General features: G+C 40.6%; 1 protein-coding gene across 2 annotated transcripts; it reads right to left on the reverse strand.

The window, feature by feature from the left end:
- Window positions 1-5151: 5151 nt before the first annotated feature.
- LOC100401028 (ADP-ribosylation factor 1-like) lies at window positions 5152-5771 on the reverse strand. Of its 2 annotated transcripts, XM_054239254.2 has the most exons (2): window positions 5598-5771; window positions 5152-5486 (listed from the first exon to the last, which is right to left on the reverse strand). In XM_054239254.2, exons 1-2 carry the CDS (start codon window positions 5743-5745, stop codon window positions 5200-5202), a joined length of 435 nt encoding a protein of 144 aa, XP_054095229.1. In that variant the 5' UTR covers window positions 5746-5771; the 3' UTR covers window positions 5152-5199. The 2 variants fall into 2 exon arrangements, with proteins under 2 accessions (XP_054095229.1, XP_035114449.2); XM_035258558.3 differs by having other exon boundaries at window positions 5152-5771.
- Between the last annotated feature and the right edge of the window lie 15721 nt (window positions 5772-21492).

Raw genomic sequence — 21492 nt, forward strand, 5'->3', positions numbered from 1 at the left:
AATAGGGATCCACCAGTTGAAAGGTGAAACTGATGCATTTTGCTTCTTGTGAAGGTCCTCTTGGAGGTGATAAAGAGTGTTAACATTTTTTCCACAAGGCCTGTTCCATTGATGTAATAGCAGCATTGCTCCTGAAGAAACAGACAGATACCTCCCTTTTCTGCTGTCAGCAGGTTAAGGGCTCATCGGTTCTGGAGAGTTACCTGGGCCAGTGATGTGATTTATCACTGGAGGGAGGCCAGGGAGGTGACTGATGCCTTAATGGCCACACAGATCTTGTCTTCTATTTGGGCAGCTGAAATGACACTGTAGCCCAGGGCGCCACTACCCAGCCCTGTTGCCGCTAGACAGGATGTTAGAGAGAGACCAATGACCATTGGGAGGAAAACTGCTCATTTGTCCCGGTAATCAGGGGAGGGTGGAAGGAGGGATAAGACACTTCTAACTGCGGGACCAAAGTGACAGGAAGGAGGCATTAATAACTTTAGTTAAGGTTAGGTATCCCATACCAGGGGATTAACTATGTCAGGAGGGATAGGGGTTTGGGGTGAAGAGTTAAGACAGGGTGTGACATCAGTTAAGAGTGGCAGTAGGAGATGAGCGGATGATGGGCTTGGGTGTGGGGTGCCAGTGAGTTGGAGAGTGGCCTCCACCATCTGGAGAATGTCTCATACTGGGCGTGAGGGCATTATTAAAAAGGAGTGAGAAAAGAGGTGTCCCTCGAGGACACAAGCTAAAGGATGAGTTTGATTAGAACAGGAAGGCTTTCCATTAATTCCCATGACTGAAACCTGGGAAGGTATGCTAGGTCTTGAGTAGGAAGGCAATATAGAATAGGTAGCCCCCTATGTCTACTTAAGAAGGAAATAGACTTACCCACTACTTCAATCATCTATGAGGCCAAGGAGTTCAAACGAAGGGACTGCATTCTTTGGACCAGCCTGCCCCTCACATGGAGGTGCAGGGGGTGAGCCTGTAGTCCAGAATGGGCAGTCTACCTTTCAGTGTCTGGTCCATTTGCAGATAAGACAGGGTCCAGGGGCTGGAGGTGGACAGGAGCACAGTCGGTCCCAGTGCCCCTCCTGGCCACATTTGAAGCAGGGCCTGTGTGGTACCTTCAAAGCAGTCTGGGCAGGTCTTAATGAGCCCCCTACACCAGATGCTTGGTAAGCTGCCGGCCTTAGAGTTGTTACAAGAGCTTGGGTTTGGAGGCTTACCTGTTGCTATAGATGGGCCATGCGGGTGGCCTCGGCCTTTGCCTCTCGACCATTAAAGGCCTTAAATGCCATGTTCACCAGGTCTCTTATGGGAGTTTGGGGGCCCTCCTCTGCCTTTTTCAGTTTCTTCCTAATATCTGGTGCTGACTGAGAGATAAAATGGGCTGCTAGGAGGGTAGCCCCTGATTGCCCATATTTTTATGCTGTTCAGTGGCCTAAGGGCGAAAAGTGGACATGCACAAACAAAGGGTGGGTGCCCCCCAGATGGGAGACCAGTCTAATGTCTTCCCAGCCACGTCCCCAGAGGGATGTTTCAGGGGTGTCTTGGCTAAGGTGTACCCGTATAACCCCTGGGCCTGGTCACCTCAGAACTCGTGGTCCTGAGGTGAATCACTGTTATGCCTTATGACATCTCCATGGAACCACAGGTGGAGGCCCACACAAGCCCTGTAGCCATCAAGCCGTGGGACTACACATAAACTGAGTCACACACGCACTTACTAGGGAACAGGAGGAGAAAGCAAAAGTACCTAGACGGGTGCCAGCTTACCAAAAGGCGAGTTGGAGATTGAGAGCCAGAGGTTTGGTGTTAGTAAATGGGCTTCTAATTATCCAAACGTTAGCTGCTGCTGCAAAGATGATCGGAAGGGCGGCTCAGCATCCTGGGCTGTCCCACTGAACACCTGAGACTATGAGAGGGTTCAGGAAGGTGGGGATGTCTCCCTCAGATTCCTGGCCCTGAGAGACCCCTTACGGGGAGAAGACAAGAGTGTAGGGATGTCTCTGCCACACTCGGGTCCTCAGAACAAGGCTGGGGCCCCGGGTCCACAGCAAGAGATGAGAAGGAGTCTCTGATGCAGCAATTATGAACAGGGAGTCCACAGAGCAGGCAGTGGGAAAAGTTATGGGCAACAAAAGTCTTACCTTGGGGTGAGAGGCTCCTAGTCTGGTGGGGTTTTGGCACCAAATGTAAGGTTTATTGCCGAGTTTAAAATGAGTAAACTGAGGCCAGTATAAGAAAATGAAAATCCAGTTTATTCAGCTCCTGGGCAAGGTTCCATGGTCCTGGGGAAAGGGGCCAGGGAAGTCGTGCCAACTTCCTGGAGTGTGGAGTTTTTATGGCTAGAAGGAACGAGCAACAGCTGGGTGCTCTGATGAACTCCAGGGGAGTGGGATTGAGACAGGGCAGGCTGCTATTGGTTAGTGGTTGTTGGGCAAGTTTTCCGATGGGAGAGCCAGCCAGGAGCCTTGCATCAGCTGGAGCCATCCAGGGGAGTCATGAGACAGAGCTGGGTGCCAAGTGCAGAGCCTGGTGCTGGGTGCAGAGGTGGGTGTGTCCAACCTCCTGGTGAGGCAACTGGCCTTACAGAGTTATTTGTAGTAATCTCTGATGGTAGTTTGTATTTCTGTGGCATCTGTGGTGATATCCCCTCTATTGTTGTTTATTGCATCTATTTGATTATTCTCTTTTCTTTTTTATTAATCTGGCTATTGGTCTATTTTATTGATCTTTTCAAAAAAACAGCTCCTGGATTTATTGATTTTTTTGAAGCATTTTTTGTGTCTCTACTTCAGTTTTGCTCTGATCTTAGTTATTTCTTGTCTTTGGCTAGCTTTTGAGTTTTCTTAATCTTGCTTCTCTAGCTCTCAATTTCGACAATAGGATGTCGATTTTAGATCTTTCCTTGCTTCTCATGTGTGCAATTTATTGCTATAAATTTAGTCCTAGACACTACTTTAAATATGTCCCAGAGATTCTGGTATATTGTGTATTCATTCTCGTTGGCTTCAAAGAAGCTCTTTATTTCTGCCTTCATTTCATTGTTTATCCAGTGAATATTCAAGAACCAGTTCTTCAGTTTCCACGAAGTTCTGCAGTTCTGAGTTGGTTTCTTAATACTGCATTCTAATTTGATTGCACTGTGGTCTGAGAGACTGTTATGATTTCTGTTCTTTCACACTTGCTGAGGAGTGATTTACCTCCAATTATGTGGTCAGTTTTAGAGTAAGTGTCATTGGGAGCTGAGAAGAATATATCGTCTGTGGATTTGGGGTGGAGAGTTCTGTAGATGTCTGTTAGGTTTGCTTGGTTCAGATCCGAGTTCAAGCCCTGGATATCCTTGTTAATTTTCTATCTCGTTGATCTGTCTAATATTGACAGTTAAAGTCTCCCACTGTTATTATGTGGGAGTCTAAGTCTCTTTTTAGGTCATTAAGGACTTGCTTTATGTATTTGGGTGCTCCTGTATTGGGTGCATATATATTTAGGATAGTTAGCTCTTCTTGTTGCATTGATCCTTATACCATTATGTAATACCCTTCTTTGCCTCTTTTGATCTTTGTTGGTTTAAAGTCTATTTTATCAGAGACTAGAATTACAACTCCTGCTTTTCCTTGCTCTCCATTTGCTCGGTAAATTGTTCTCCATCCCTTCATTTTGAACCTATGTGTGTCTTTGCACATGAGATGGGTCTCCTGGATACAGCACACCAATGGGTTTTGGCTTTTTATCCAATTTGCCAGTCTGTGTCTTTTGATTGGGGCATTTAGCTGATTTACATTTAAGGTTAATGTGGTCATGTGTGAATTTGATCTTGGCATTTTTATGCTAGCTGGTTGTTTTGCCCATTAGTTGAGGCAGTTTCTTCTTTGTATCAATGGTCTTTAACATTTGGTATGTTTTTGGAATGACCGGTACTGGTTGTTCCTTTCTATATTTAGTGCTTCTTTCAGGAGCTCTTATAAGACAGGCCTGGTGGTGATGAAATTTCTGAGCAATTACTTGTTTGTAAAGGGTTTTATTTCTTCTTCACTTATAAAGCTTAGTCTGGCTGGATATGAAATTCTAGGTTGAAAGTTCTTTTCTTGTCTTTTTTTTTTGATTACTAATTTTGTATTGAAAGCAGTAAGAGGTTCCATGACACCAAATAGACCAGTTCTGAGGTTTCCCCAAGATAAATTTAACAGCTCCAGCTTCTTCAGTGTTTATCAAAATACAAAAGAAAAAAGTAGAGGTTGTCTTTTTCGATGGCAAATCAGACCCCCGCAGGCTGAGAAAAAGAAAGCTACATCACACATGGAGGTGGGGTGCTCCCGGGGGGCTGTGGGTCTAGGTAGACTGCCTGCCCAGCTTGCACGCACTCCTGCTGGTGAGACCCCAGACATCCTGCCAAAGTGTCTGAGCGAGCACAAGCAGTGGGGATGACAGACTCACTCTGGCCACATGCTGACTGAGGGACAGGGGGGCCCTGTTTTCCACAGGCTGCCTGAAGGTGGGTGAGGTGGCCTGAAGGAGAGTGGGGTGGCTGTGGATTCCCAGCCTGGCCCCTGGGAACCATGGGGGCACAGGAACCAGCACATGGCTATGGAATGCAGGGTGACCCAAGGACAAGCAAGTTGTGGGATCTCTATTGTGACCATGCAGAATTGATCGTGGTCTGCCATGCCACCGCCTCACATTCCCAAGGGGGAACAGCTGGTGACTGGCATCCAGGCTGTAACTGCAAATCTATACTAGGCAGGGTCTCCCTTCTGTGTGTTCAAGTGTTCTCGACTTGGATTTTTAACTATTTAAAAAAATGCACTGAGTTTGGGTTAAAAACCAACCACCAAAATGGATTTTAACACAGCTCTAAAGCCAAGAGTGTGCCCAGCTTTCCCTACACAGCGACTCCTGGAGGCCAGGTGCCCACAAACCTACATCCCCTCTCAGCACTGAACAGTGAGTTGATTTTTCTTTTTACAATAAAAAAAGCTGAACAATATTGCATAGGAGTAACAGAAACTGCCTCATTGGAAGCAAAAACTATTTACATTAAATAAACAGCCTGGCCACAGGCTGCATCTGCCACATTTACAGCATGGTGCGATGCACATGGTGACCAAACACAGAGGCAGCTTCTGGCACTCACACCACGAGCCACATGTTTGCCACATGAGAGTAAAGCAGAGGGTGAGAGGAGTGAGAGGGAGGGGGTTGCATTCACTTCTGGTTCTGGAGCTGATTGGACAGCCAGTCCAGTCGTTCATACAGCCCGTCACCACTGGTGGCACAGGTGGCCTGAATGTACCAGTTCCTGTGGTGTAGGGAGTGCAGGCCCAGCTTGTCTGTGATCTCGGCCACGTTCATGGCGTTGGAGACGTCCTGCTTGTTGGTGAACACTAGGAGGACACCATCCCAGAGCTCATCCTCAGCCAGCATCCTCATGAGCTCCTCACGGGCCTCATTCACATGCTCTCTATCATTTCTATCCACCACGAAGATCAGGCCTTGTGTGTTCTGGAAGTAGTGGTGCCACAGAGGCCAGATTTTGTCCTGGCCACCCATGTCCCACATACTGAAGCTGATGTTCTTGTACTTCATGGTTTCCACATTGAAGCCTATGGTGGGAATGGTGGTCACGATCTCACCCAGCTTTAGCTTGTACAGGATAGTGGTCTTCCCCGCAGCATCCAGGCCCACCATGAGGATACGCATTTCCTTTTTGCCAAAAAGGCCCTTGAAGAGGTTGGCGAAGATGTTCCCCATGCTTGTGGACAGGTGGAAGGACACTGTCCAGGGACACCTCAGCCAATCTCACCTGGCTGCTGCTCTGAGCCAGGTATTGGTTTCACTCCCCAAAAGTTCTTTTCTTTAAGGATGTTGAATATAACTCTCTTCTTGCTTGTAGGGTTTCTGCTGAGAGATCCATTGTGAGTCTGATGGATTTCCCTTTGTGGGTTACCCAACCTTTCTCTCTGGCTGCTCTTAGCATATTTTCCTTCATTTCAATCCTGGTGAATCTGACAATTATATGCCTTAGGTCTGCTTTCTTGAGGAATATTTTTGTGGTATTCTCTGTATTTCCTGGACTTGAATGTTGGTCTGCCTTACAAGAAGTTGTGATCTCTTGGAGGAGGAGAGGCATTCTGGTTTTGGGTGTTTTCATCCTTTTTTGAGCTGGTTTCTTTCCATCTTTGTGGATTTATCTACCTGTGGTCTTTGTAGGTCGTGACTTTTGGATGGGGTCTCTGAATGGATGTCCCTTTTGTTGATGCTGAAGTTATTTCATTCTGTTTTTTAGTTTATCTTCTAACAGGCCCCTCTGCTGTAGGACTGCTTGAGGTCCACTCTAGACCCTGCTTGCCTGGGGATCACCTGCAGCAGCTGCAGAACAGTAAGGGTTGCTGCCAGTTTCTTCTTCTGTTATCTTCATCCCAGAAGAATACCTGCCAGATGTCAGCCTAAGCTTTCCTTTATAAGGTGTCTTTGGATATATGGGGGTTGGGCAACTGCTTGAGAAGACAGTCTATCCCTTGAAGGAGCTCAAGTGCTGTGCTGGGAGCTGTGTTGTTCCATTCAGATATGCTGGGCAGGTACATTTAAGTCTGCTGCAGTGGAACTCATAACCACCTTTTCCCCAGGTGCCCTGTCCTGGGAAGGTGGGGCTTTATTCATAAGTTCCTGACATGCTGCTGCCTTTTTTTCAGAGATTCTCTGCCCAGCAAGAAGGTAGCCTAGTCACAGTCTGCCAGCAGAGGTGTTGCTGAACTGCTGTGGGCTCTGCTCAGCTGCTGTGTGAACTTCCTTGCAGTTTTGTTTTCAGAGGTATATTAATGATGGTCTGCCTCGGTAATGGTGGATAGCCTTGGTAATGGTGGACTGCCTTGGTAGTGGTAGACTGGCTCAGTAATGGCAAACACCCTTCCCCCCAGAGAGCTGGACCATCTCAGGTCCAGCTGCACTTCCTGTGAAATTCTCAATCCAGAACGATTCAGATTGCTGGTCTTTGTGGAGATGGGACCTGCCGAACAAGATCACTTGGCTCCCTGTTTCAGCCCCCTTTTTCTCAGTTGAATGGGCACTCTGTCTCCCAGGCATTCCAGGTGCCAGTTGAAACTGCCACCCAGATTTGTATGAGTTTTTGTGTGGAGACCCACTGCGCCAGCTGCAACAGCCATGCTGGAAACTCGTGGCACTTTTCAGCCTGGGAATCTCCTGGTCTGTGGAGATTCCAAACAAAAACTTGTTTGGAAATGTGGTGATCACTCACCCTCTGTGTTGTTGTCACTGGGAACTGCACTCTAGAGCAGTTTCTATTTGGCCATCTTGGGTCCACTGAGAAACCACTTTTTCATTGGTTTCAGCAGAAGGATGAGTGATGTGTTCAAGGCTGAGGGACTGGCAGGCAATTCCTGTGATGTCTTCACATGTTTGTTTCTGGCAGAAATTGCCTGTAATCCCAGCTGCTTGGGAGGCTGAGGCAGGAGACTCACTTGAATCTGAGAGGCAGAGGTTTCAGTGAACTGAGATTGTGTCACTGCACTCTAGCCTGGATGACACAGCGAGACACTGTTTAAAACACATATGCATGTACAGACAGACACACACACACACACACACACGGTCTGCTGAAATCTCACTTAAGCTGCACAGACATGCATCTATGACAGTGAATTTGCTTTTCCAAGTTCTTAGCTTTAAGAGGTAAGGTGGTGGTGGTTACTCAGGAAAATAACTTTCAACCCAGAATTTTGTATCCAGCCAAATTAAGCTTCATAAGTGAAGGAGAAATAAAATTCTTTACCGACAAGCAATTGCTGATTTTATCATGACCAGGCCTGCCTTTCAAAACCTCCTGAGGGAAGCATTAAACATGGAAAGAAACAACCAGTACCAGCTACTGCAAAAACATACCAAATGGTAACAACCATTGACACAATGAAGAAACTGCATCAACTAATAGGCCAAACAACCATCTAGTATCAAAATAGCCAGATCAAATTCACACATAACAATATTAACCTTAAATGTAAATGAACGAAATGCCCCAAGCAAAAGACACAGACTGGCAAATTGGATAAAAAGTCAAAACCCATTGGTGTGCTGTATCCAGGAGACCCATCTCATGTGCAAAGACACACATAGGTTCAAAATGAAGGGATGGAGAACAATTTACCGAGCAAATGGAGAGCAAGAAAAAGCAGGAGTTGCAATTCTAGTCTCTGATAAAATAGACTTTAAACCAACAAAGATCAAAAGAGACAAAGAAGGGCATTACATAATGGTAAAAGGATCAATGCAACAAGAAGAGCTAACTATCCTAAATATATATGCACCCAATACAGGAGCACCCAGATACATAAAGCAAGTTCTTATTGGCCTACAAGGAGACTTAGACTCCTACGCAATAATAATGGGAGACTTTAACACTCCACTGTCAATTTTAGACAGATCAATGAGATAGAAAATTAACAAGGATATCTAGGACTTGAACTCAGATCTGGACCAAGCAAACCTAAGACATCTACAGAACTCTCCACCCCAAATCCACAGACTATACATTCTTCTCTGAACCCCATGACACTTACTCTAAAACTGACCACATAATTGGAAGTAAGTCACTCCTCAGCAAGTGCAAAAGACTGGAAATTATAACAATCAATCTCTCAGACCACAGTGCAAACAAATTAGAACTCAGGATTAAAAAACTCAGTCAAAAACCAGACAACTAGATAGAAACTGAGCAACCTGCTCCTGAATGACTACTGGATAAATAATGAAATGAAGGCAGAAATAAAAATGTTATTTGAAACCAATGAGAATGAATACACAATGTACTACAATCTCTGGGACACATTTAAAGCAGTATCTAGAGGGAAAATTATAGCACTAAATGCCCATATGAGAAGTGAGGAAAGATTTAAAATCAACGCCCTATCATCAAAATTAAGAGCTGGAGGAGCAAGATCAAACAAATTCAAAAGGTAGCAGAAGACAAGAAATAACTAAGATCAGAGCAGAACTGAAGGAGATAGAAACACAAAAAAAACCTTTCAAAAAGTCAATAAATCCAGGAGCTTGTGATTTGAAAAGATCAACAAAATAGATAGACTGGTAGCAGACTAGTAAAAAGGAAAAGAGAGAAGAATCAAATAGATGCAATAAAAAAGATATAGGAGATATCAGCATGGATTCCACAGAAATACAAACTACTATCAGAGATTACTACAAATAACTCTATGCACATAAACCAGCAAATCTAGAAGAATTGGATAAATTCCTGGACACTTACACCCTCCCAGGACTAAGCCAGGAAGAAGTTGAATCCCTGAATAGACCAATAACAAGGTCTGAAGTAGAGGCAGCAATTAATAGCCTACCAGTCAAAGAAAGTCCAGATCCAGATGGGTTCACAGCTGAATTCTACCAGATGTACAAAGAGGAACTGGTACCATTCGTTCTGAAATTATTCCAAACAATACAAAAAGATGGAATGCTCCCTAACTCATTTTATGAGATGAACATCATCCTGATACCAAAACCTGGCAGAAATACAACTAAAAAAGAAAATTTCAGGTCAATATCTATGATGAACATCGAAGCAAAATATTCAATAAAATACTGGCAAACTGGGTGCAACAGCACATCAAAAAGATTATCTATCACAATCAAGTAGGCTTCATCCCAGGGATGTAAGGTTGGTTCAACATACACAAATCTATAAATATAATCCATCACATATACAGAACCAAAGACAAAAATTACATGATTAACTTAATAGATGAAGAGAAGGCCTTCAACAAAATTCAACAGCCCTTTATGCTAAAAACTCTTGATAAAATAGGCATCAGTGGAATGTATCTCAAAATAATAAAAGCTATTTATGACAAACCCATAGCCAATATCATACTGAATGGGAAAAAACTGGAAGCATTCCCTTGGAATACTGGCACTAGACAAGGGTTCCCTCTCTCACTATTCCTATTCAAAATAGTATTGGAAGTTCTAGCCAGAACAATCTGGCAAGGAAAAGAAATAAAGGGTATTTGAATAGAAAAAGAGGAAGTAAAATAGTCTCTATTTGCAGATGACATGATAGTATATTTACAAGATCCCATCTTATCAGCCCCAAATCTCCTTAAGCTGATAAGTAACTTCAGCAAAGTCTCAGGATACAAAATCAAAGTGCAAAAATCATAATCATTTCTATACACCAATAACAGAGAGGCAAATGATGAGCTCTCATAATTGGTACAAACAGAATAAAATACCTAGGAATACAACTCACAAAGGATGTGAAGGACCTCTTCAAGGAAAACTACAAACCACTGCTCAAGGAAAGAAGAGAGGACACAAACAGATGGAAAAACATTTCATGCTTCTGGATAGGAAGAATCAATATTGTTAAATAATTTATACATTCAGTGCTATCCCCATCAAACTACCATTGACCTTCACAGAACTGGATAAAACACCTTAAATTTCATATGGAACTAGCAGAGAGCCCACACAGCCAACACGATCCTAAGCAAAAAGAACAAAGCTGGAGGCATCACACTACCTGACTTCAAACTATACTGCAAGGCTACAGTAATCAAAACAGCATGGTACTGGTACCAAAACAGAGATATAGACCAATGGAACAAAACAGAGGCCTTGGAAGTAATGCCACACATCTACAACCATCTGATCTTTGACAAACCTGACAAAAACCAGCAATTGGGAAAGGATTTCCTGTTTAATAAATAGCATTGGTAAAACTAGCTAGCCAGTGCAGAAAGCTGAAACTGGACCCTTTCCTTAGACTTTACACTAAAATTAACTCCAGATGGATTAAAGACTTAAACATAAGAACTAATAATACCCTAAAAGCCCTAGAAGAAAGCCTAGGCAATACCATTTGGGACATAGACATAGGCAGGGATTTCATGAGTAAAACACCAAAAGCATTGACACCAAAAGCCAAAATAGATTAATGAGATCTAATTAAACTCAAGACCTTCTGCACAGGAAAAAAAAAAAGCAATCTTAGAGTGAAGCAGCAACCAACAGATTGGGAAAAATTTTTGCAATCTTCCCATCTGACAAAGGGCTAATATCCAGAATCTACAAAGAACTAAAAGAAAGCATCCAAGAAAAAAACAAACAACCCCATCAAAAAAATGGGTGAAAGATATGAACAGAACACTTTTCAAAAGAAGACATTTATGTGGTCAACAAACAGGTGAAAAAATGCTCATCACCACTGGTCATTAGAGAAATGCAAATCAAAACCATGTTTAGATACCATCTCATGCCAGTTAGAATGGTGATCATTTAAAAATCTGGAGACAACAGATGCTGGAGAGGATGTGGAGAAATAGGAACACTTTTACAATGTTGGTGGGAGTATAAGTTAGTTCAACCATTGTGGAAGACAGTGTGGTAATTCATCAAGGGTCTAGAAATGGAAATTCCATTTGACCCAGCAATCCCATTACTGGGTATATACACAAAGGATTATAAATCAACCTATTATAAAGATACTTGCCCATGTATGTTCATTGTGGCATTGTTCACAATAGCAAAGACTTGAAACCAACCCAAATGCCCATCAAAGATAGACAGGATAAAAAAAATGTGGCACATGTACACTATGGAATACCCTATGCAGTCATAAAAAAGGATGAGTTCATGTCCTTTAAAGGAACATGAATGAATCTGGAAACCATCAAAAGAACAGAAAACCAAACACCACATGTTCTCATTCATAAGTGGGTGCTGAAAAATGATGCATGGGCACCGAAAGGGGAACACCACACACTGTGGTCTGTTGGGGGATATGGGACTAGGGGAGGGATATCAGGGTGGATTGATTGGGGAGGGATAACATTATGAAAAATACCTAATGTAGGTGACAGGGGGATGGAAGCAGCAAACCACTATGGCGTGAGTATACCTATGTAACAGTCCTGCAAGATCTGCACATGTAACCCAGAACTTAAAGTTAAAAAAAGCTAAAAGTAAAGTCATATAAACTTGGTAACCATAAAATAAAAAGAAACATAGAATGGCACTTAAGAATGCTAATCTCACAGAGCCCCTGGGTGAAGGGTCAACTCTGGGTGCAGCTTCAGCAGACTTAAATGTTCCTGCCTGCCAATTCTGAAGAGAAAAGCAGATCTCCCAGCACAGCACTTGAGCTCTGCTAAGGGACAGACTGCCTCCTCAAGTGGGTCCCTGACCCCTGTGCCTCCTGATGAGGAGACACCTCCCAGCAGGGGTTTACAGACATCTCATACAGGAGAGCTCTGGCTGGTATCTAATGGATGCCTCTCTGGGACAAAGTTTCCAGAGGAAAAAGAAGGCAGCAATCTTTGCTCATTTGAAGCCTCTGTTGGTAATATCCAGGCTAACAGGGTCTGGAATGGACCCACAGCAAAATCCAGTGGACCTGCAGAAGAGGGGCCTGTTAGAAGGAAATCTAAGAAACAGAAAGCAGTAGCATCAACATTGACCAAAAGGGTGGTCACACAAAAATTCCATCTGAGTGTCATCAACAGCAATGATCAAAGGTAGATACATCCACAAAGATGAGGAAAGACCAGCTCAGAAAGGCTGAAAATTCCAAAAATCAGAATTTCCCTTCTCTTCCAAAGGATTACAACTCTTCACCAGCAAGGCAACAAAATTGGATGGAGAATGAATTTGATGAATTGACAGAAGTAGGCTTCAGAAGGTGGGTAATAACAAATTTCTTTGAGCTAAACAGGCATGTTCTAACCCAATGCAAGGAAGCTCAGAACCTTGAAAAAATATTAGAGGAATTACTAATTAGAATAACCGGTTTAGAGAAGAACATAAATGACCTGATGGAGCTGAAAAACACAGCACAAGAACATTGTAAAGCATACACAAGTGTTAATAGTTGAATAGATCAAGCAGAAGAAAGGATATCAGAGATTGAAGATCAACTCAATAAAATAAAGTGTAAAGACAAGAATAGAGAAAAAAGAAAGAAAAGAAATGAGCAAATCCTCCAAGAAATATGGGACTATGTGGAAAGACAAAACCTAAGTTTGATTGGTGTACCAGAAAGTAACTGGGAGAATGGAACTAAGTGGGAAAGCACACTTTGGGATATTATCCAGGAGAACTTCCCCAACCCAGCATGGCAGTCCAACATTCAAATTCAGGAAATACAGAGAACATCACAAAAATACTCCTTGAGAAGAGTAACCCCAAGACACATAATTTTCAGATTCACCAACGTAGAAATGAAAGAAAAAATGTTAAGGGCATCCAGAGAGAAAGGTCGGGTTACCCCCAAAGGGAAGCCCGTCTACTCACAGCGGATATCTCTGCAAAAACCCTGCAAGCCAGATGTGAGTGGGGCCAATATTCAATGTTCTTAAAGAAAAGAATTTTCAACACAGAATTTCACATCCAGTCAAACTAAGCTTCTTAAGTAAAGGAGAAATAAAATCCTTTACAGACAAGCAAATGCTGAGGGATTTTGTCACCACTAGACCTGCCTTTCAAGAGCTCCTGAAGGAACCACTAAATATGGAAAGGAAAAACCAGCATTCACAGAAAAAACAAAACAAAACAAAACAAAAAACCCAAAATGTAAAGACCATCAACACTATGAAGAAACTGCATCAACTAATGGGCAAAATAACCAGCTAGCATCATAATGACAGGATCAAATTCACACATAACAATTTTAACTTAAATGTAAATGGGCTAAGTGCCCCAGTTAAAAGACACAGACTGGCAAATTGGATAAAGAGTCAAGACCCATCAATGTGCTGTATTCAGGAGACCCATTCCACATGCAGAAACACACATAGGCTCAAAATAAAAGAATGGAGTAATATTTACCAAGGAAATGGAAAGCAAAAAACAAAACAAAACAACAACAACAAAAAACAGGGGTTGCAATCCTAGTCTCTGACAAAACAGACTTTAAACCAACAAAGATTAAAAAAGAAGGGTAATGCAATAAAAAGCTATTTCAAATATATATGCACCCAATACAGGAGCACCTAGATTCATCAAGCAATTTCTTAGAGATCTACAAAGAGACTTAGACTCCCATAAAATAATAGTGGGACACTTTAACATCTCATCATCAATATTAGGCACTGTCAATATTAGAGAGATCAATGAGACAGAAAATTAACAAGGACTTGAACTCAGCTGTGGACCAAGCAGACCTAATAGACATTTACAGAACTCTCCACCCCAAATCCACAGAATGTACATTCTTTTCAGCACCATATATTCTAAAATCGACCATATAATTGGAAGTAAAACATTCCTCAGCAAATGCCAAAGAACAGAAATAGTCTCTCAGACCACAGGCAATCAAATTAGAACTCAGGATTAAGAAACTCATTCAAATTGCACAACTGCATGGAAATTAAACACCCTGCTCCTCAATGACTACTGGGTAAATAATGGAATTAAGGCAGAAATAACAAAGTTCTTTGAAACCAATAAGAACAAAGACACATTGTACCAGAATCTCTGGGACACAGCTAAAGCAGTGTTTAGAGGAAAATTTATAGCACTAAAATGCCCTCATGAGAAAGCAAGAAAGATCTAAAATTGACACCCTAGCATCACAATGAAAAGAACTAGAGAAGCAAAAGCAAACAAATTAAAAAGCTAGCAGAAGACAAGAAATAACTAAGATCAGAGCAGAACTGAAGGAGATAGAGACATGAAAAACCCTTCAAAAAAAATCAATGAATCTAGGAACTGGCTTTTTGAAAAGATTAACAGAATAGATAGACCGCTAGCCAGTTGAATAAGAAAAAAGAGAAAAATCAAATAGACACAAATGATAAAGGGGAAATCACCACTAATCCCACAGAAATACAAACTACCATCAGAGAATATTATAAATATCTTTACACAAATAAACTAGAAAATCTAGAAGATATGAGTAAATTCCTGGACACATATACCCTCCAAAGACTAAACCAGGAAGAAGTCAAATTCCTGAATAGACCAATAACAAGTTCTGAAATTGATACAGTAATTAATAGCCTACCAGCCAATATAAGCCCAGGACGAGGCAGATTCACAGCCGAAGTCTACCAGAGGTACAAAGAAGAACTGCTATCATTCCTTTTGAAACTATTTCAAACAATAGAAAAAGAGGGACTCCTCCCTAACTCATTTTATGAGGCCATCATCATCCTCCTACCAAAACCTGGCACAGACCCAACAAAAAGCGAAAATTTCAGGCCAATGTCTCTGATGAACATTGATACGAAAATCCTCAATAAAACAGAATCCAGTAGCACATCAAAAAGCTTATCCACCATGAAAAAGTCAGCTTCATTCCTGGGATGCAAAGCTGGGTCAACATATGTAAATCAATAAATGTAATCCGTAATATCAAATCAATAAATGTAATCCATGAACAGAACCAATGACAAAACCATATGATTATCTCAATAGATGCAAAAAAGGCCTTCAATAAAATTTGACACCCCTTCATGCTAAAAACTCTCATTAAACTAGATATTGATGGAACATACCACAAAATAATAAGATGTATTTATGACAAACCCATAGCCAGTGTCATACTGAATGGGCAAAAGCTGGAAGCATTCCCTTTGAAAACCAGCACAAGACAAGGATGTTCTCTCTCACCACTCCTATTCAACATACTATTGGAAGTTTTGGCCAGGGCAGTCCGTCAACAGAATGAAATAAAGGGTATTTAAAAAGGAACAAGTTAGCCAAATTATCTCTGTTTGCAGATGACATGATTGTGTATTTAAAAGACTCCATCATCTTAACCTAAAAACTCCTTAAGCTGATAAGCAACTGCAGCAAAGTCTCAGGATACAAAATCAATGTGCAAAAATCACAAGCATTCCCATGCACTAATAATAGACAAGGAACCAAATCATGAGCAAACTCCTTTTTACAATTGCTACAAAGAGAATAAAACACCTAGGAATAAAACTAACGAGGGATGTGAAGAACCTCTTCAAGGAGAATTACAAACCACTGCTCAAGAAAATAAGAGAGAACACAAACAAATGGAAAAACATTCCATTCTCTTGGATAGGAAGAATCAGTAGCATGAAAAGGGCCATACTACCCAAGTAATTTATAGATTCAATGCTATTCTCATCAAGCTACACTGACTTTCCTTACAGAATTAGAAAAAAACTACTTTAAATTTCATATGGAACCAAAAAAGAGCCTGTATAGCCAAGGCAATCCTAATTAAACAAACAAACAAAAAACAAAGCTGGAAGCATCATGCTACCTAACTTCAAACTATACCACAAGGCTATAGTAATCAAAATAGCATGGTACTTGTACCAAAACAGAGATATAGACCAATGGAACAGAACAGAGGCCTCAGAAATAACACACACATCTACAGCCATCTGATCTTTGACAAACCTGACAAAAACAGCAATGGGGCAAAGATTCCCTATTTAATAAATGGTGTTGGGAAAACTGGTTAGCCACACAGAGAAAACTGAAACTGGACCCCTTCTTTACACCTTATATAAAAAATTAACTCAAGATTGATTAAGGATTTAAATGTAAGACCTAAAACCATAAAAACCCTAGAAGAAAACCTAGGCAATACCATACAGAAAACAGGCACAGGCAAAGACTTCATGACTAAAACACCAAAAGCAATGGCAACAAAAGCCAAAATTGACAAATGGCACCAAATTAAACTAAAGAGCTTCTGCACAGCAAAAGAAACTATCATCAAAGTGAACAGTCAACCTACAGAATGGGGGAAAAATTTTGCAATCTATCCATCTGACTAAGGACTAATATCCAGAATCTACATGGAACTTAAACAAATTTACAAAAAAAAAAAGAAAAATCAAACAACTCCATCAAAAAGTGGGCAAAGGATTTGAACAGACACTTCTCAAAAGAAGATATTTATGTGGCCGAGGAACATAAGAAAAAAACATGACCATTACTGGTCATTAGAGAAATGCAAATCAAAACCACATTGAGATACCTTTTCATGCCTGTTACAATGGCAATCATTAAAAAGTCAGAAAACAACGGATGCTGGAGAGGATGTGGAGAAATAGGAATGATTTTACACTGTTGGTGGGAGTGTAAATTAGTTCAACCATTGTGCAAGACAGTGTGGTGATTCCTCAACAATCTAGAGCCAGAAATACCATTTGACCCAGCAATCCCATTCCTGGGTATCTAACCAAAGGATTACAAATCATTCTAGTATAAAGACACATGCACATGTATGTTTATTGCAGTACTATTCACAATAGTGAAGACTTGGGACCAACAAATGCCCATCAATGTTAGACTGAATAAAGAAAACGTGGCATATATACACCATGGAATACTATGCAGCCATAAAAAGAATGAGTTCATGTCCTTTGCAGGGACCTGGATGAATCTTGAAACCATCATTTTCAGCAACAGAGCTAACACAGGAATAGAAAACTGAACACCAAATGTTCTCACTCAAAAGTGGGAGTTGAACAATGAGAACATATGGCCACAGGGAGGGGAACATCACACACTGGGGCCTGTTGGTGGGTGGGGGAACATGGGAAAGGATAGCATTCAGCATTCAGAGAAACACCTAATGTAGATGACACATTGATGGGTGCAGCAAACCACTATGGCACGTGTATACCTATGTAGCAAACCTGTACATTCTGCACATGTATCCCAGAACTTAAAGTAAAAATCAAACATATAAAAAAAGTTTTTTTTCTTTCCAATAAAAAAGAAAAAAAAATGCTAGCCCCCAGTATGCATTGTATATGTGTGGTATTTATTTACATGTATTGACTTCTGGTGTTATTTATTTGCTTAAGTTGACTTTCTGTGTAGCTTAATAATTAATGCATTTATACATAAAATATACAGATTTTTAAGAAAATTTTTCAAAGTTCAATAACCTCTCTCTTCTATGTTTCTTAGACTCCTTTATTTATAGATTGTCTTTTGCAGTTTCTTATTCTTCCCCTTACATCATAGAAACTCTGGCTTAATATAAATTGCTTGATCTTTACAAGTTACCAGCTTGCCCTTTAGTTGGCAGTCTCCTTTATGCAGCAATGTAAAAAGAATACAACCACAGTGAGCTAATTTTTACCTAATTTCCTTTTCCTGGGGAACAAGACGAGGCAACATAGTTTGACCTCAATAAAACAAAATGGATTTGTATTAATGGCATACTAGAGAAAACCCATTAAAGTCATTTCCAATGATAAAAAAATTTTTTGAGAATTTTTTTAGACCATATTAAGCTTTTAATAGAAAAAACTTTAATTTTCTTATCACTGAAATAAAATTAAAGTGCATTTTTTTTCTCATTTCTCTGGTTGGAAAAAGTGCAAAGGTTTGGGTTAGCTGATCTACTGAGCTGAATACACACAAATACAAATGAAGCTTTTGAAGATGCCAGGGCTATTTATCCAAGATGCAGATTCATCTGAGGTCATTCTGTATTAGTAATTTTTGAACCTAAGGAAGCAGTATGTTGCGGAAGCAAGAGTCACACTTTAGGACTAAGGTTTCTTAGAGGTCCAAGATAAAAGGAAGCAAACAAACATGTAAATATTGGTCATATTTTGTAATCTGAGGGGATAAGATGATTAGAAAGAAATACTTTGTGGTTGTTACAACTGGAGCACATTTTAATAGAGTTTTCTATTCAAGGGGATATAAAGTTCATATTTAGTTTCCTTTTTCCTGCCTAAGAGAATGTTTCAAGCACCCTCTGCTTACTACAGGGCAGGAGAGCACAGGAGGCAGACTCACAACAGAGGATGTCAGACTTAGAGAAAAGCCATTCCTGGTTAATAACTAATTTGTGGCTGGCATTTTACGAAGCACATTGGTTCAAGAAAAATATTCTTAGGAATGAAAACCAAATAAATTAATTATAAGTTGAGCTGACATTCAGCAAATCCATAAATAGATATTGAAAATAATATCTTTGATGCAAAGAAATGACATCTCAGAACAGGGAAATGTGGGGCCAGGAGATGTGGACTTTATGGCAGAAACTGTCTAGCTGTTTCAAATTTTCTTTTTGTGGTATTTTGATTTTCTAAACTTCCTGACCCCTTCTTACATGTGACTGAATTCTGGCCAATGGAACATGGAAAAAGAGACACAGGCCACATTCAGGCCTTGGCCCATACCTATCTTAAGAGAGCCTGTAGGGTGCACAAACAGGACTTTTATTGGCCCTGAGTACAAAGGCAAGTCAGGGGAAAATATGTTTTCATACACAGGTTTGTAAATACTTTCCTTCAAGTCCCAGTGTTGAAGCAACCTTTGCGCTACAGGCATTTTTGAATGTGTGATTGAACTTTTGTTGCTTGAAAGGAAGAATGAGTCATTTTAAACAAATGACCTAGCAAAATTCCAGGGATCTTGATATAGAATCACCAAATTAACTTGTACATGACTATTTCACTCCCCAGCAAAATTGCATTATTTTTATTCTTTAAAGCCAATATTAATTAGATTTCCCTTTGACTTCTACTAGTGTTCTCCTCCAATGTCTTTACTGGAAAGAAACATTTCTCTGTATCTTGTAATTTTCCTTGCATAGGATCTTCTGCATTGAAGTTTATTCTTCATGTCGATTAAAGAACATAAAAGATTTCAAACAGTTTCTTGAATAAATATATGTATTGAACACAGCGTGATAGAAGATGTACTGATGACCACAAAAAATTATGATTTTTGCCTCATGGAATGGGGAAGACGATATTCATCAAGGAATCACACAAATGTAGCAAAATTCCTACTCTGATCAGTATAGTGAAGGAGAAACACATGATAAAATGAGACCTGGTAAGACCTGGTGTATTAGTCCATTCTCATGTGGCTAATAAAGACATACCGAAGACTGGATAATTTATAAAGGAAAGATGTTTAATAGACTCACGGTTCCACATAGCTGAGGAGGCCTCACAATCATGGTGAAGGACAAAGGAAGAGAAAAGGCACATCTTATGTAGTGGCAGGCAAGAGAGCTTGTACAGAGGAACTCCCATCCATAACACCATCAGATCTCATGATACTTATTCATTACCAGCAAAACAGTATAGGGGAAACTGGTCCCATGATTTAATTATCTCCACCTGGCCCTGCCCTTGACACATGGGGATTATTACAATTCAAGGTGAGATTTGGGTGGGGACACAGCCAAACCATGTCACCTAGTAAGAGCTTTCCTGAGGAAAATGGTCATGAAGTTGAAACTTAAAGGAAGAGGATCCTTAACCAGTTTAAGAGTAGTGTATCTCTGGGAGTAAGAAGTGGGGATAGATTTCAGCATATTAGAAATACCTATGGTAGGTGGAAGCAAAGACTGTGGGAGAAATCAGAGGAAGGCAGGTATGGGTATGGTGGATCACAGAGAACTGGGGAGGGAAGAGCAAGATGTCCTGGAAGGGAAGAAGATTGTGAGAGCATGCGGTACCAAGGTGTAAAAGCACAGGTTTTTTTCCTCCAATAATATGAAAAGTCATTGACATAATTAAGAAGGGATTTGAAGTTGGAGAGTCCATTTAGAATGATATAATTTGTCTTTGGCTTATGTTTTTTCAGTTCGAGTTAATGCTTATCAGAAAATTAATTATGGTATTTCCTGCCATTACATACAAGGAAACACATTAGAGTATCCAAACAGGAACTGCACAAGACATAAAAAATAGGGTCAATTTTATTCTCCACAGGAATGGGAGTATTCTCTTTTCAGAAACAATAGGATTCTGAATTGAAGGATGAATGCACAATTTGCACATAATGAAACTTTCCCCCAAACAGAGATCAATCAGCCTATTCTAAAGGTATTAATTTCTTACATAAAGGACCTTTGAGGTCTTTTTATTATTATTTTGCATAAGATCATTCAGCTTGATGAGAGACTCAGTGTCGTATCTAAAAACAACACTTTGAAGATGGTAATATTATATTCCCAGTGGACTGCAAGCTGCAGTTCCCATTAAATTATGTAAAATGACGTATCAGAGAAGCCTACTGTTCAGAGTGATCTATACCCACAGATTAAATTTTTAAAATCTGTACATGTGCAGTACAGAAAAGGGATTGAATCATGAATTGTTGATATATTGCATACAAGAAAGGCACTTTTAATTTATCAGTTGCCTAAATGTCTGGAATGAAAATGTGAACAGAGATTGGAATCTCATGATGCATGGTTTCTACTTAGGAAGAGAAAGTAGAGGACTCTATTTCCTTGAGTTTCCCCCTTAGCAAAGGACCTTTAATTGATATCAGGGACAATGACCTGGCAAAATGAAATGTCTTCAAATCTAATGCTTAAAACCATATGAAACAGGTGGCAATGCTTGGGAAGGCCACAGCAATAAGTTTAGTAAAGCACCAAAGAGAGGAGCCTGGCACTATTAGAGACCATCTGGATTTATGTGCATAAACAAGAGGTGGTTGATCTTCTTTTTTTACTTTTTTTTTTTGAGCATTTGTTTATGTGTGTGGTGCATAGTT

Source organism: Callithrix jacchus, chromosome 9, assembly GCF_049354715.1.
Source record: "Callithrix jacchus isolate 240 chromosome 9, calJac240_pri, whole genome shotgun sequence".
Taxonomy (NCBI): domain Eukaryota; kingdom Metazoa; phylum Chordata; class Mammalia; order Primates; family Cebidae; genus Callithrix; species Callithrix jacchus.